The following is a 15,351-nucleotide window of genomic DNA, read 5'->3' as shown; positions in this document are numbered from 1 at the left end:
TCCTGGGCGAGTTCAGCAAGTCGGACGGCTCAATACTGCCATCTAGTGGATGCTTGCATAAACATACTGTCAAATGATCACTAGTAGATTAAGACAATCTTAAATGTAAACCACGTTATTTTACGTCTTCGTAGGGACAAGCGGTACGAAATGGATGGATGGATGGACGTGCAGTTCACAACACCAAAACATACCTTGGAACTCTATTTACAGAGGACTGCAGTGATGACTGTCGTCAATATTTTTTTATATATTTTTTTTAGTAAGTAATAAAGACAGACTCATAAAACTATTAAATTATTTGTGGTTTTCCGCAACGTTCTTTTAACAACTGGACGTATTTTAAGTTTTAAAATGTTGTCGTCGCATGTTTTGTTTTTTTTACCGGATATCCGCCAGGCTTTTGTGCGCCATGATGACCATTTCCCAGCATTCTCAGCGGTTTAGTTCTAGCAACGTCAGAATTTTTTTGGAATATGTATTTTATTTGAATTCAACTAAATACATTCACAAACCAATGTAAATTTAAAAAATCCGGTTATTTGGGTTTAAATATAATACAGCAGTCGAATTTAAGACCGTGGCTTAAATAAATGGTTTGAGCTATTCGTTTAAAAATATTTTGTTTGCGCTGTGAGGGCCGGTTGGTCCGATGGTAGTGAAACAACATTGAAATACTACAGTCAATCACAGATCCCAAGTTTCTACACTCTAATTCTCACCACCGACTTTGACCAGCCTTTTATATTTTTCCATATTTAGAAAGTTGATCTAATTGTCCTTTAGTCATAAATACCTTGGAATATAAAGTACTTTATTATCTATTTTGTTGCATAGTTCTTAGTAAATAATTAAAGCCATAGCTCAGGGGTCGGGAACGTTTTTGGCTGAGAGAGCCATTAAAGCCAAATATTTCAAAATGTATTTCAGTGAGAGCCATATAACACTGAATACAACTAAATGTGTGCATTTTTGAGTAAGACCGACATTTTTAGAGTATAACAAGTCTTTTATTCTTTTTAATAACATTATTCTGAAGCTAACCAATAATAAATAAAATGTCATGTCTGTTGATCATGTTTTTGTTTGGCCATGTGCTGTTTGTCTTTTGGACTCTTTAAGTTCCCGTTTTTTTCCACTGCCTTGTCTGGTTTCCTTGGTTACTCATTTTGTCCACCTGTCTCTGGTGGACAAAATGCCCGCTCACCTGCTTCCCAAACTCTAATCAGAGGCAGCATTTAAGCTTGTCTTTGCCAGTCAGTCGCCCTGGCGTCAATGTGATCTTTTCTTGCTCTGTGCTGACTTGTTTCATGCCTTGCCATAGTTTCGTGCTTCATGCCAAGTAAGTGTTGTTTGATTTATGTTCTTAGTCTGTTTATGCATTAGCTTTTTTCCTTAGCCCAAGTTGTGCCTCCACTGTGAGCGATTTTTGTTTGTATCATTTTTTAGTTTAAATTAAATCATGTTTTTACCTAAATGCCATTTCCCGAGTAGTCCGTCTGCCTTCCTGGGGGAACGACCCTGCAGCAAGCTGCGACCTCCCCCATCGTGACATAAAATACTTCTTACCATTAATGCGACTTCTTGAACAGGTACGGTAGAAAACGGATGGATGGATTTAAATGCATGAGAATGTTTTATATTTTGCACATTATTTTTAGCGCTGTGATTACCAGCGAAATTATTAATAATTATCGTGTTAAGCAATGTCAGCTAAGATTTATCTGAGAGCCAGATGCAGTCATCAAAAGAGCCACATCTGGCTCGCGAGCCCTAGGTTCCCTACCCCTGCCATTGCTGTATACAGGCTATTCATCTCCGTAGACCACCTTTATTTGTATTGTTATAAACTTTTTTTGTTTAATATCTTTATGAATAATTTCATGTTTACTTTTTATTTTATTTATTCTGGTATTGTTTTGTCCTGTGCTGATATTGTATGTCTTACAGTTATTGTTTGATTAAAAAAAGTTATTTCTTATTTCCGTGATGAAAATTCCCAGCATTCTCAGCAATATTGTTTTTGTAGAGACAAATAGCTGAGGCCCCTGAGGCAAGAACAGTCTTCAGATCCACTTTTACCAAAATCACTGCCAAAAGGGACAAGCGGTAGGAAATGGATGGGGCTGTTTATCCTGGGCGTAAATCGGACGGCTCAATATTGCCATCTAGTGGATGCATGAGTATACACACTGTCCAATGATCACTTCTGTCGACGACAAAAACGTTTTCGAGAAGCTTAAATATAAACACCTTACTTTGATTACATTTTAAGGCAATATTCGCTCGTTCAATTAAAAACAGTTCATTTAAGTGTCTTCATGCGTGCAGTTCAAAACACCACAACATACTTTTTGGAACTCTATTTACAAACAGAAGACTTTAGTTTTTTTTAGTCAGTAATAAAAAATGACTCATAAACCATCAGTTTGTGTTTTTCACAACGTTATGTTAACAACTGTACGTATTTTATGTTTTTAAAATATTGGCGTCGCATGTTTTCTTACCGGATATCCGCCAAGCTTCCGTGCGCCATGATAACCAGTTCCCAGCATTCTTAGCGGTTTAGTTCTAGTAACGTCAATAATTTTGTATTTTCTTGGACTACAACAAATTACCTTTGGGGACCAATGTAGATTAAATACAAATATGCTTGTTTGAGGTAAAACAAATATTATTGTGGTCAAGTTTAAGACCGTGGGTAAAATAGATGGCTTGATCTATTGATTTAAAAATAAGGCGACAACCAGCATTCAATCGGCTGGTCCGATGGCAGTGAAGTCTCATTGAATTGCTACAGTGAATTACAGAACTAAAGTTTCTACGCTCTACTCTCTCACTACCGACCTTGACTAGCCTTTTGTTTTTTCCAAGCCTAGGAAGTTGACCTAATTGTCCTTTCGTCATAAATAACTTGGAATATAAAGTACTTTATTGTTGTCTATTTTGATGCATAGTTCTTAGTAAATAATTAAAGCCATTGCTGTATACAGGCTATTCATCTCCGTGGACCACCTTTATTTGTATTGTTATAAACTTTTTTGCTTAATATCTTTATGAATAATTTCATGTTTTTTTTTGTTTTTGTTTTTTATTCTGGTATTGTTTTGTCCTGCGCTGATATAGTATGGCTTGTAGTTATTGTTTGATTAAAAAAAGGTTATTTCTTATTTCCGTGATGAAAATTCCCAGCATTCTATTGTTTTTGTAGTGACAAATACCTGAGGCCCCTGAGGCAAGAACTGTCTTCAGATCCACTTTTACCAGAATCACTGCCAAAAGGGACAAGCGGTAAGAAATGGATGGAGCTGTTTATCCTGGGCGTAAATCGGACGGCTCAATATTGCCATCTAGTGGGTGCAAACGTAAACACACTGTCAAATGATCACTTCTGTCGACGACAAAAACGTTTTCTGGTCCCCCATTTTCTACCGCTTATTCCCTTTCGGGGTCGCGGGGGGGGGGGCTGGCGCCTATCTCAGCTACAATCGGGCGGAAGGCGGGGTACACCCTGGACAAGTCGCCACCTCATCGCAGGGCCAACACAGATAGACAGACAACATTCACACTCACATTCACACACTAGGGCCAATTTAGTGTTGCCAATCAACCTATCCCCAGGTGCATGTCTTTGGAGGTGGGAGGAAGCCGGAGTACCCGGAGGGAACCCACGCATTCACGGGGAGAACATGCAAACTCCACACAGAAAGATCCCGAGCCTGGAATTGAACCCTTCGTATTGTGAGGCAGACGCACTAACCCCTCTTCCACCGTGAAGCCCGTTGATTCAATAAAAACAATAAAACTTATCTTTTCTTTTTTTTTTTTTTTTTAAACCTTCGTCTTGTGTTAGGGTCGGCACCGACCCGTTTTAGTTTTTAAATGCATAAAAACACCACATACATTTATTTTTTTGCATCAAAGCTTTATGACTTTGTCAGGAGCCTCTTTGTCAACAAAATAAAACATTTTAATTTTTTTCACTCAATTATAAAATGCTCTGGTAGAAATTATGCCCTTGGTGTTGTTAGGGTCGGTTTCGACCCGGTTCTAAAAATAAGATAAAGCAATGATAAGAGCCAAAACTGAACACACTGACAGCCAGCTCCTCTCCCAATCATGTGAGCTTTAGTGGATTCTCATTTGACCTTGTTATCCAGTACAAAATCAAAGAAAAGACGGACACTAAAAGTGTCACTTTTTGCCACTCTGATTTTGTTTTTTTATTAGTTTTGGAACTAGTAATCTATTTCTCTTGGTTTCATTTGCTTGATTGGTTGTTTGTTTGATGTTGGATTTCTGTTGCTGAAAAAAATACTTTTTAGCCTTTTTCTTGAAGTAAATATATATGGGTCGAAATTGACCCGTAACACCATAGATGTTACTATAGTTAAAATTCTTAAAATGAAAAAATAAACAAAACACATTTATTTAAGAGATGTGTTCTAATAACCCTCAGTAATAGTCAGGTAACACAACAACCTTTTTTTATTTATATGATTCTCTTGAGGTTCGTTTTACCATTTTTAAAAATTGAAATGGAGGGGTATACTGACAAAATAAGGCCCAATGGCCCAAACCAAAAATATTAAAACCAATATTTTCAAGGATAAGGAAGCCTAACAAGGTAACCAAGAGATGGGAAACAAATTGGATGATAGATAATTGTTTTTAGTGTATTTTACAGCTGATTTAAAACATGGGTCAAAACCGACCCGTTAACATAAGAGATGGTAACAGAAAGCTAACACAAGAGGAAGGTTAATAAAAAAAAATCTTCCGCGGCCCGGTGGTTGGGGACCACTGCTGCAGAGGACGCCAACTTTCCAAAGTGTTGTTAGCATTATCTCTCTCGCCCAGCACATATTAGTTTACTTTTTGTCGGATAATGATAGCAATTTGGCAACGTTTAGCTACTATTACATTAGCTACAATTGAATGTGTATTATATCATAAAAACATGAGTGATAATTGTTAGGTGTTTTTCCTGAGACTGTTTTAGTGTGTGCATGAGACAGGTGTGTGGCAAGATTGTGTTTTTCCTCCAGTACTGAAATGAAGACTAAAAAGAAGGACAAAATAAGTAACTAAATAGTTACTTTTCACTGTAATGCATTACTTTTTGGTGTTAGTAACTGAGTTACTTTGGAAATAAACTAACTAGTTACTGGTTTTCAGTAACTAACCCAACACTGCCCGAATGAAGCTCCATCTAACAAACTTTTAATAATTAGGGTTGCTGATAGTTTCTGAAGGAAAACAGCATTACAGATTCTGGAGAAGTTTTCACAACAAAGGGCCACTTAGACGAGAGCATGCAGTTGGCTATTTAACAGTTTTCATATCATGGAAAAACAAGTTTAACCTACCCCTAAAAGTGGATTTTCAGCGTCGCTGCTCCCGCCAGTGCAATGTTGTCAACTTGTAGTCACATTTTGTCCTGAAGCATGCTTCCTTCCATCAGTCAGCAGGTGTCATAATGAACAATGTTCCCTCAGCGACCGATAGGGGGAAAAGTAGCGCACTGCATGAGAAATCAACGAGAGCAGCAGAAGAAGAAAGGGCTTTGCAGCGACCAATCAAATGCGCTCCTGGGAGCGGCGGGGCGTGGTCATAGCTACGGATTCCCAGCATTCTAAGCGGTTTTCTTTTTGTGGTGAAAGATAAGTTACGGGGGCCTAAAACGAGATGTGTTTTTTTTCCTATTTCAACACCGTAACATGAATACGTATCTTTGTAGTATGTGAAATGTTATCAAAAATTGTGCCATTTTTATTTTCAAACCCAAACCTAAATAATTAGTGGAATATTATGCCTATAAATACATATAGTAGATGCCCGTTGAAGCGATTAACATATCGGAAAAGCCACCCGCCACCAGTTCGCAGGACCATCCATTCATCTATTTTCTACTGCTTGTCCCTTTTAAGATCGCGGGGGGTACTTTAACCCAGTGGTTTTCAAATGGGGGTACTTGAAGGTATGCCAAGGGGTACGTGAGATTTTTTAAAAATATTCTAAAAATAGCAACAATTCAAAAATTCCTTATAAATATATTTATTGAATAATACTTCAACAAAATATGAATGTAAGTCCATAAACTGTGAAAAGAAATACAACAATGCAATATTCAGTGTTGACAGCTAGATTTTCTTATGGACATGTTCCATAAATATTGATTTTAAAGATTTCTTTTTTTGTGAAGAAATGTTTACAATTAAGTTGATGAATCCAGATGGATCTCTATTACAATCCCCGAAGAGGGCACTTTAAGTTGATGATTACTTCTATGTGTAGAAATCTTTATTTATGATTGAATCACTTGTTTATTTTTCAACAAGTTTTTAGTTATTTTCACCCTTTTTTTTCCAAATAGTTCAAGAAAGACCACTACAAATGAGCAATATTTTGCACTTTTCTACAATTTGAATTCTTTATCTATTTTTTTCAACCAAAAATGCTTTGCTCTGATTAGGGGGTACTTGAATTAAAAAAATTTTCACGGGGGTACGTCACTGAAAAAAGGTTGAGAACCACTGCTTTAACCTATCACAGCTGCATTCGGGCGGAAGGCGGCGTACACCCTGGACAAGTCGCTACTTACATTCCCTCCAAATAAGGGGTCGTCAACCCAATATGTTAAAAGAGCCAAATTGGACCAAAAATACAAAAAACAAAACTGCCTGAGGCCGCAAACAAAATAAAACCCTTATACAAGTGTTTTAATGAAAGCAACAATGTCTATATTAGCCTCCCATCAAAGGCAGACGCAAATCTTTGTTTAATTTTTATTCTACACATTTTTGCAAAATTGGAAATCATTACTAACATAGAGGCTTCTCAAAAATGATGAGATAATCCCTGGAAATAACTGTTTTTAATGGCCAAAGGTCTAAATGTTTGTGTCTAAGTTTAAGGAAACGGCAGGCTGTCTTCTTCTAATGGATTTATTACAATCTTTGCAAGCTGGGTGTTGTTGGCACACAAACAACTATGAGAAATGCAGCCAATATAACATACAGATAATGTGTCATGAGACAGATATCAATTAAATCCACATAGGAAATAAGTAAAGGAATTTAAATTAGCTCAAATATGCCTACAAACTAGGCATAATTGAGCATTATGTAGAGACAGTTAGCCTAAATAGAGTGTTAGCATCGGTCAGCTGACCAAATATGTTGATTCACACTCCAACAAGTCAATAGTATCAACAAAGCTCACCTTTGTGCATTCACGCACAGCATAAAACATTTGGTGGACAAAATGAGACGAAAAAAAGAGTGGCATAAAACATGTATTTCTGTGGCAGCAACTTAAAAGTTTTACATGTAAGCAAACTACGATGAGTTCAAGGATCGCTGAAATTAGTAGGACAAAAAGGTGCTTGCCAAATACTCTCGTCAGTGAAGCCTGTTTAATATAAACTGTGGCATTTCTAACAATTGGGAAGGTGCGTGTCATGTTTGTTCTCTTACAGAAAATATATTAAAACAAAATTATTATTTTTTTCTTGAACTTTTTCCATTTTCACACATTTTTGAAAGAGGTCTAGGGAGCGACTAAGGTTGCTGACCCCCGTCCTGAATAAAAAATATTTCAATAACATCTAAGCAGTACCAAACCTGAATTACATTTTGTGACAATCAGTCAAAAATACAAGATACCCTACAGTAAATTGATAATTGAAAGCATTACCAACCCTTGGTCAATCGACACTTGTGTCCATCCATCCATTTTCTGCCGCTTGTCCCTATCAGGGTCGCGGGGCAGTGCTGGAGCCTATCATGTGTAATCCATATAATTGCTGCTGGCAGTTAAACACCCCTAAAATGTGCCTGATATTCATTGTAACAAAATACACCACAAAATATACAGTAATGTATTAGCACATTTTTCAAGTCTACTGTACTTGTAGAGGCATACCCATGACAAAGTCTGTAGTTTGTACCAAAATGTTGATCAGCGCCAAAATTGTGAGTAATTGTTTTCATAAGACGCAAATTTAACAATCTGATCCGATGTATTTACTTAACAAACACTTCCTCTATGTTGAATCAAAAAAGGTGATAACGTGAAACGTTTTTAAAGACATTTATTCTATCTGCCATTGAGTTTGAAAATCATACAAAATATGTGGCGGTGGAACAAAAACCTACGTGGATCATCTTCTAAAGAAATCCCAGCTTGAATTCCACCATCATGTGTGGCTCACCCATCGTTTCACTCTGTGTTGGATCTGAAAGCAAACAAGTAGCAACGAATAATGCCTTGAGAGTAGGAATGCAACAATTACCGCTTTTGTCTGTAAGATAATTAATCACAATGATCACGTATTGATTAGAAAACTAAAATGTATAAAATCACAGACATCCTTTAGAGATGTTATTTATTACTGTTGGAAATAACTGTCATCAAATAACATAATAATAAATATAAACAATCCTTACATTTAAATAATATGGCAGCAAGATTAACTTTATTGATTCCCCAGAGGAAAATGTTACTCATGTGGGTAATAAACTCAAGGGTAACAGCCATCCATTCCTATTTATTCATTTCTATGACTCTATTTTATGCCGTTTAATAACAACTGCAATGCATATAATTAACTCCCATGGCGTAGTGGTTATTCTACTTCCTCCTGATGTTATGATAGTGTTTTACACTTGCTTTATTAACTATACATACACCATGTTTTTTTACTATAAGGTGCACTTAAAATCCCTTAATTTTCTCAAAAATCGACTATGCGCTTTATAACACGGTGCGCCTAATGTACGGCATCATTCTGGATGCAATTACCGACCTCGAAGCTATTTTATTTGGTACATGGTGCAATGATAAGTGTGACCACTAGATGGCAATCGTACATAAGAGATACATGTAAACTGCAGTATGATGGCAGTAAACAACACCAAAAATGTAAACGTTCCATTGAGAATATAGAACATTACACACGGCGCTCAAAAATCTGTCAAAATAATTTTAGTACGACTTCGGTAAGCTAAACATAATTAAACATACAAGTATTATTATGGTGTGTGTATAAGGACCGCAAAATGGCACCTATTAGCAGACATTATCTGCCGTTTTTTTTCGCAATATTATGCAAAACCAACTGTTCTTACCTTCTGGTACCTGCTGATCTGTGTTTGGGATCTGCATAAGTCCTGAAAATGTGCACGCGTCCACCATTGTAGTCCGTGCTGACATTGTAGTCATTCTTTTTATCTACCTTCTTACGTGGCATTCATATTCCGCTGTTGCCATTTCTAATATAGTGTAAAGTTCTTACTTTTTTCTGTCAATAAACTCGCCATGAAAGCGCTAAAACATACCGGTGTAGTGAGTTTACATTATTCACCCAAGGAACTGTAGTTAATAGAGAGTTCCAGTAGGATGGTTTTTCATGGGACACATTTCCAGCGTTGTTATTGTACTAGTGAGCCAAAGATGAGGAGATGCTGCTCCGTTATTGATTTAAGTAAAGTCTGATTGTGACAATTTACATTTCTTCTACTCCCGCCCACAAAACGGCGCATCCTGAAGAGACTGTCAGAAACCTACTTGAAAATGGTTTGTAAAACATCATCTATGCAACATTTGATATAATCCGGTGCGCCTTTTGTATGAAAACAGACCCGCTTATCGGCATTGCACCTTTTAATCCGGTGCGCCCTATAGTCTGAAAAACACGGTACGTAATATCACATTTTTGTTCTGTGCAGGTTGTGCTGAAAATAACATACCAGCATAATTTATAGCGAGTGAGGAGGACTGGAACTCACGGTGTAATGGAGCCTTTGCCATTAAATAACGATGACATATTTAATTGATAGTCAAAGCGGGTCAATTGTTGCTTCCTGAGTTAAGATGTCATGTCAAGACATAACTAAATGAATGACAAGGGGGTCTAAAACATGCTCGTCACCATTGAGGATGTCCTCAAAGCCGATGTTCTCATCAGTTCCTCGGAGCGTGTCCAGTGCCAGGTTGGAGCTTTGCAAGAATGGCAGACGCTGGATCTGGAGGAGACAGACATGTAAACTAGGGCTAGGCGATAGATAGATAGTACTTTATTGAAATGGCCTTTTTTTAATATCTCAATATTTTTAGGCCATGTCACAATACACGATTTATATCTCCATATTTTGCCTTAGCCTTGAATGAACACTTGATGCATATATTCACAGCAGTATGATGATTCTATGTGTCTACATTAAAACATTCTTCTTCATATTGCATTAACATATGCTACTTTTAAACTTTCATGCAGAGAGGGAAACCACAACTAAGTCAATTTACCAATACTGTATTTATCAAACAGTTATTAAGCAGTGGCACAAACATTCATGTCATTTCAAAACAGAAAGTGCAAGATTGTCAGAGACATTTTAAAACAAGCTATTAGTGCACTTTTGTGCATGATGTCACTAAGATGACATATCAAAACAACGCTAAATTAAAGTGCACTTTTTGTACAGAAGGCCACTACAATAGTTTCAAACAAATAAAGTGCACTTTTGTGCATGATGTCACACAAGATAGTTCAATAACTGTCAAATAAAAACAAGCTTAATAATAGGAAGTCCAATCGCTATGTGGTAGGTTCCTGCGGACGTTTTCTTCTTCTGTTGTTGACTATTTTTTTCATACAGTGTCGATCTTGAAATGGTTGCCTCTGCATTTTGTTGGTGTGGGACCGAACAGATATGTTGACATGCGGAGTAATCACTCTTAATTCTCTAGCGGGTGACTTTTCAAATGATGCTACATATTAGCAGGAATGCTACTTCTTGTAGCAACGCTTTTGCCCCACGCTTGACAAATTACGGTTGTCTGTTCGACATCTTTCCGCTTGAAGCCAAACCACCGCCAGATGATGGACCCTGTGCTGTTTTTCTTGGGAACTAATTCTTCCTTCATTTGTTACCAGATTCGCACCTTCTTTCTCTCGTATTACCACTCGCACCACAGCTAACGTTAACCATGCTGCTACCTCTCTGCTCCGCGAGGGCGTATACGTATGTGACGTATGTAAGAAGGTGCGCTTGTTTTATATCTCAGTGAGAAGGAGAGACAAGAAAGAGTGGGAAGAGCTTGTAGTGGAATACCAGCAGGTAAAAGCAACTGCGTTACAACGTATACTCGAATATCACAATATAGTCATTTTCTATATCGCACAGAGACAAACCCGCGATAATAGAGTATATCGATATATCGCCAAGCCCTAATCTCAACATACAAAAAGTAGTGGGTGTCAAAATAAGCAGAACATCAGCATCGTTACCTGTCTCGCTGCTCTATACTCCATCTGCAACTTGAGAGGGGCATGAAGACCTTGGATGTTCCTGAGGCTAGAGAAATTCATCTTGTCTTGATTCAGCTCAAACTGGAAGACAATAAATATTTATGAAACTTTGTTTTATCTGTGATTTCCAAAAAAGTAAATCACCATTCATTGAACCGTTTAATGCACATTTATCGCATATTCACCTCACTTTATTCTGTTTATTTGTATAATTTTGTACCGACTAACTGGCAATACTAGATTGGCCCTAGTGCGTTAATGTGAGTGTGAATGTTGTCTATCTGTGTTGGCCCTGTGATGAGATGGCGACTTGTCCAGGGTGTACCCCGCCTTCCGACCGATTGTAGCTGAGATTAGCTCCAGCCCCCCCCCGCGACCCAAAAGGGAATAAGCAGTAGAAAATGAATGGATCTTCAGTTGAATATGCTACAAAGACAACATATTTGATGTTCAAACTGATAAACATTTTTTTTGTGTGCAAATAATCACTAACTTTAGAATTTGATGCCAGCAACACGTGACAAAGAAGTTGGGAAAGGTGGTAATAAAATATACTGATAAAGTTGAGGAATGCTCATCAAATACTGATTTGGAACATCTCACAGGTGTGCAGGCTAATTGGGAACAGGTGGGTGCCATGATTTGGTATAAAAACAGCTTCCCAAAAAATACTCAGTCTTTCACAAGAAAGGATGGGGCGAGGTACACCCCTTTGTCCACAACTGCGTGAGCAAATAGTCAAACAGTTTAAGAACAACGTTTCTCAAAGTGCAATTGCAAGAAATTTTGGGATTTCAACATCTACGGTCCATAATATCAATAAAAGGTTCAGAGAATTTGTATAAATCACTCCATGTAAGCGGCATGGCCGGAAACTAACATTGAATGACCATTACCTTCGATCCCTCAGACGGCACTGTATCAAAAACCGACATCAATCTCAAAAGGATATCACTACATGGGCTCAGGAACACTTCAGAAAACCACTGTCACTTAATACAGTTTGTCGCTACATATGTAAGTGCAAGTTAAAGCTCTACTATGCAAAGCGAAAGCCATTCATCCAGAAACGCCGCCGGCATCTCTGGGCCTGAGATCATCTAAGACAGACGGATGCAAAGTGGAAAAGTGTTCTGTGGTCTGACAAGTCCACATTTCCAAATTGTTTTGGAAACATTCAACATCGTGTCATCCGGACCAAAGGGGAAGCGAACCATCCAGACTGTTATCAACGCAAAGTTCAAAAGCCAGCATCTGTGCTGGTATGGGGGTGCATTAGTGCCCAAGGCATGGGTAACTTACACATCTGTGAAGGCACCATTAATGCTGAAAGGTACATACAGGTTTTGGAACAACATATGCTGCCATCTAAACGCCGTCTTTTTCATGGACGCCCCTGCTAATTTCAGCCAAGCCACATTCAGTATGTGTTACAACGGCGTGGCTTCGTACCAATAGAGTGCGGATACTTTCCTGGCCCGCCTGCAGTCCAGACGTGTCTCCCATCGATAATGTGTGGCGCATTATGAAGCGTAAAATAAGACAGCGAGACCCTGGAATGTTGAACGACTGAAGCTCTACATAAAACAAGAATGAGAAAGAATTCCACTTTCAAAGCTTCAACAATTAGTTTCCTCAGTTCCCAAACGTTTATTGAGTGTTGTTAAAAGAAAAGGTGATGTAACACAGTGGTGAACATGCCCTTTCCCAACTACTTTGGCACGGGTTGCAACCATGACATTCTAAGTTAATTATTATTTGCAAAAAAAAATACAGTTTATGAGTTTGAACATCAAATATATTTTCTTTGTAGTGCATTCAATTGAACATGGGGTAAAAAATTATTTTCAAATCATTGTATTCTGTTTATATTTACATAAAACACAATTTAACAACTCATATGGAAACGGGGTTTGTAAATAAAGTTGATTTGATTTGATTACTTACATTTTTTTCAGCCAGCTCCAGTGGGTGGGCAAGAACAATGTCATTCTTCACACTGCTGAAGCTAGTAAGTAAAAAAAAAAAAAAAATCTTTATCTTTCTTATTTTAATAATCATTCATCTGCTATTATGTGTAGGTAGGACTTACCCACTACGCAGGGTATCATGTACTCCATAATCCCCCTGTGCACCCAAGCCTACCACAGGCACGCTGTCTTTCATCTGAGATCGGATACCTCGAGAATTCTGATATAGAAATAAAAAAAAGAAATCACATAAAACGGTTAATAAATTATTTCGGAGATACAAACCAAACGTAAACCCGCCTATTGAAATGCTAGTAGCTAGCATTAGCTCGAATGACTAATCATATTCACAAAATAATGACCGAAAATGTAACCAACGTAAGAACAAATCATTATAACTTCAGCTAAACATACAGTGAACGGCATTTGTGTTAAAAAATAAAGGTAGTATAGAAAAAGGACAGTACAAATTAAAAGTATGTACCATTGTGGTTCGGCTCCTTGCACTTTCTTTTCAATACACCAAAATGTGTCGCATTTTCGAGACGTCATATCCTGTAATGACGTCATGCGTTGCGTCAAGCTGAGTCAATGTCGCCCATTCTCCAATGCCTTGACTTACATTTGAGCTTTTGTGGTTTATTTATTACTTTTATATTAAGATATGTTTTTCAGGGGGGTATTACATCACATAAAATGTGACAACATATGGGGTCAATATGTGTTCTTATACAAATACGGAAACTTAGTAGAAGCACGGGGGTATAGCTCAGTGGTAGAGCATTTGACTGCAGATCAAGAGGTCCCCGGTTCAAATCCGGGTGCCCCCTCATTTTCTCCCAAGTACTTTAATGTATATTTATATTTATCTTTTTGTACTCTGTAGTTGAGTTACATTTAAAATAACACACCAGGAAACTGAGAAGTTAGAACATTAATAAATACTGATGTTATAAAAATAGTCTGCGATGAGGTGGCGACTTGTCCAGGGTGTACACTGCCTTCCGCCCGATTGTAGATGAAGATAGGCAGCAGCGCCCCCCCGACGCCAAAGAGAATAAGCGGTAGAAAATAGATGGATGGATGGATAAAGATAGTTTTTTACATCTCATTTTGCGGTCTAAATTTGTTACTTTAAATGTTATCTTATATCTTATGTTATATCTCAATCTCATAACACTGCGTAATGAAAATAAAGCTGATTCTGATATTATCATTGCTATATTTCCGCAGGTATGCTTGTTCCTCTGTGATTCCCTTCTGTTAAAAAGTAGCTTTGGAGCAATCAAAGCTGCTCACACGGTCACTAAGGTGGGCAATATGTTTTGCCAGATCCACTTAATGTGTATTATATTTATCCATGACAGCATTTTTGTTGTAAATTGTGAGGTGTCTGTTAAAATCATGGTTGTTTTTACAAATGATGACAGATGTGAACAAGAGCATGTACTGTCTTTGTGTGATGGTGTAAATTAAGTGTGGTTGTATTGTATATTAAGTATGTGTCCATGAAAGGACATTTTATGACTTTTCTTAATTTGATTACATGATTTGGTATGATTTTACTGTCATAATTGTATTGCATGATTTTTGTATCCCTTTAATTCAGGTAGCCAGGGACTACAGATGGAAATGAGCTGTTTAGCAATAATCTGGTACAGAACATATCTGTCTTTGTCCCTTCAAATAAAGACTAAACCGTTAAAAAAGTACCCCAAAACCCAGCAGGCAGTGGCATACAAAACTGTGTACAAACTTGCGGCCAAATGCATGACACTTAAGATTTGACGCTTTGGCATTGTTTAACATGAGAATCTAACGTAACATTTTACCAGTCAGAAAAGATGAAATTCATCATCAGTCTCCTTTAAGATGGGGAGTAACTAAACGCAGCGAACGGATATATAGATTCAGTAATCCTCATGCCTCATTCTGCTATGACGTGTGGATAGATTTTTGTTTTATAACCTACAGTAACTACGATTTCGAGGATGCAGCAAATCGACACTGTAAAAGTGTTTATGTGAAAGGAAATGTGTTTCTTCAACAAACAGCACAGAGAGAAAA

General features: G+C 37.6%; 1 protein-coding gene, 1 long non-coding RNA gene and 1 other non-coding gene across 3 annotated transcripts in view; 1 reads left to right on the top strand and 2 right to left on the bottom strand.

Moving 5' to 3' along the window:
• Positions 1 to 5,504, bottom strand: part of LOC133569736 (uncharacterized) — a 126,057-nt gene extending 120,553 nt beyond the window's left edge. The window contains exon 1 of the long non-coding RNA XR_009809868.1: positions 5,370 to 5,504. This is a non-coding gene — a long non-coding RNA (uncharacterized LOC133569736). The remainder of the gene's footprint in view (positions 1 to 5,369) is intronic.
• Positions 5,505 to 8,078: 2,574 nt separating this feature from the next.
• Positions 8,079 to 13,904, bottom strand: pomp (proteasome maturation protein). The gene is made up of 6 exons (XM_061922286.1): positions 13,769 to 13,904; positions 13,407 to 13,504; positions 13,262 to 13,322; positions 11,294 to 11,395; positions 9,935 to 10,028; positions 8,079 to 8,239 (listed from the first exon to the last, which is right to left on the bottom strand). The coding sequence occupies exons 1-6, from the start codon at positions 13,769 to 13,771 to the stop codon at positions 8,172 to 8,174; spliced, it is 426 nt and encodes a 141-aa protein (XP_061778270.1). The 5' UTR covers positions 13,772 to 13,904; the 3' UTR covers positions 8,079 to 8,171.
• A 138-nt stretch (positions 13,905 to 14,042) lies between these two features.
• Positions 14,043 to 14,114, top strand: trnac-gca (transfer RNA cysteine (anticodon GCA)). The gene has a single exon. It is a non-coding gene; the product is annotated as a tRNA-Cys (tRNA).
• Positions 14,115 to 15,351: the final 1,237 nt, after the last annotated feature.

This window comes from Nerophis ophidion, linkage group LG15, assembly GCF_033978795.1.
Source record: "Nerophis ophidion isolate RoL-2023_Sa linkage group LG15, RoL_Noph_v1.0, whole genome shotgun sequence".
Classification (NCBI taxonomy): Eukaryota; Metazoa; Chordata; class Actinopteri; order Syngnathiformes; family Syngnathidae; genus Nerophis; species Nerophis ophidion.
Note: the sequence above shows the minus strand (reverse complement) of the source record. Positions and strands in the feature narration are given on the sequence as shown.

Excerpts from the sequence above, each read along its gene's own strand:
- pomp (XM_061922286.1), bottom strand. Across the intron at positions 13,323-13,406 it reads CATGATACCCTGCGTAGTGG|CTTCAGCAGTGTGAAGAATG; the intron begins GTAAGTCCTACC and ends TTTACTTACTAG. Across the intron at positions 11,396-13,261 it reads TGGAGCTGGCTGAAAAAAAT|TTTGAGCTGAATCAAGACAA; the intron begins GTAAGTAATCAA and ends ATTGTCTTCCAG.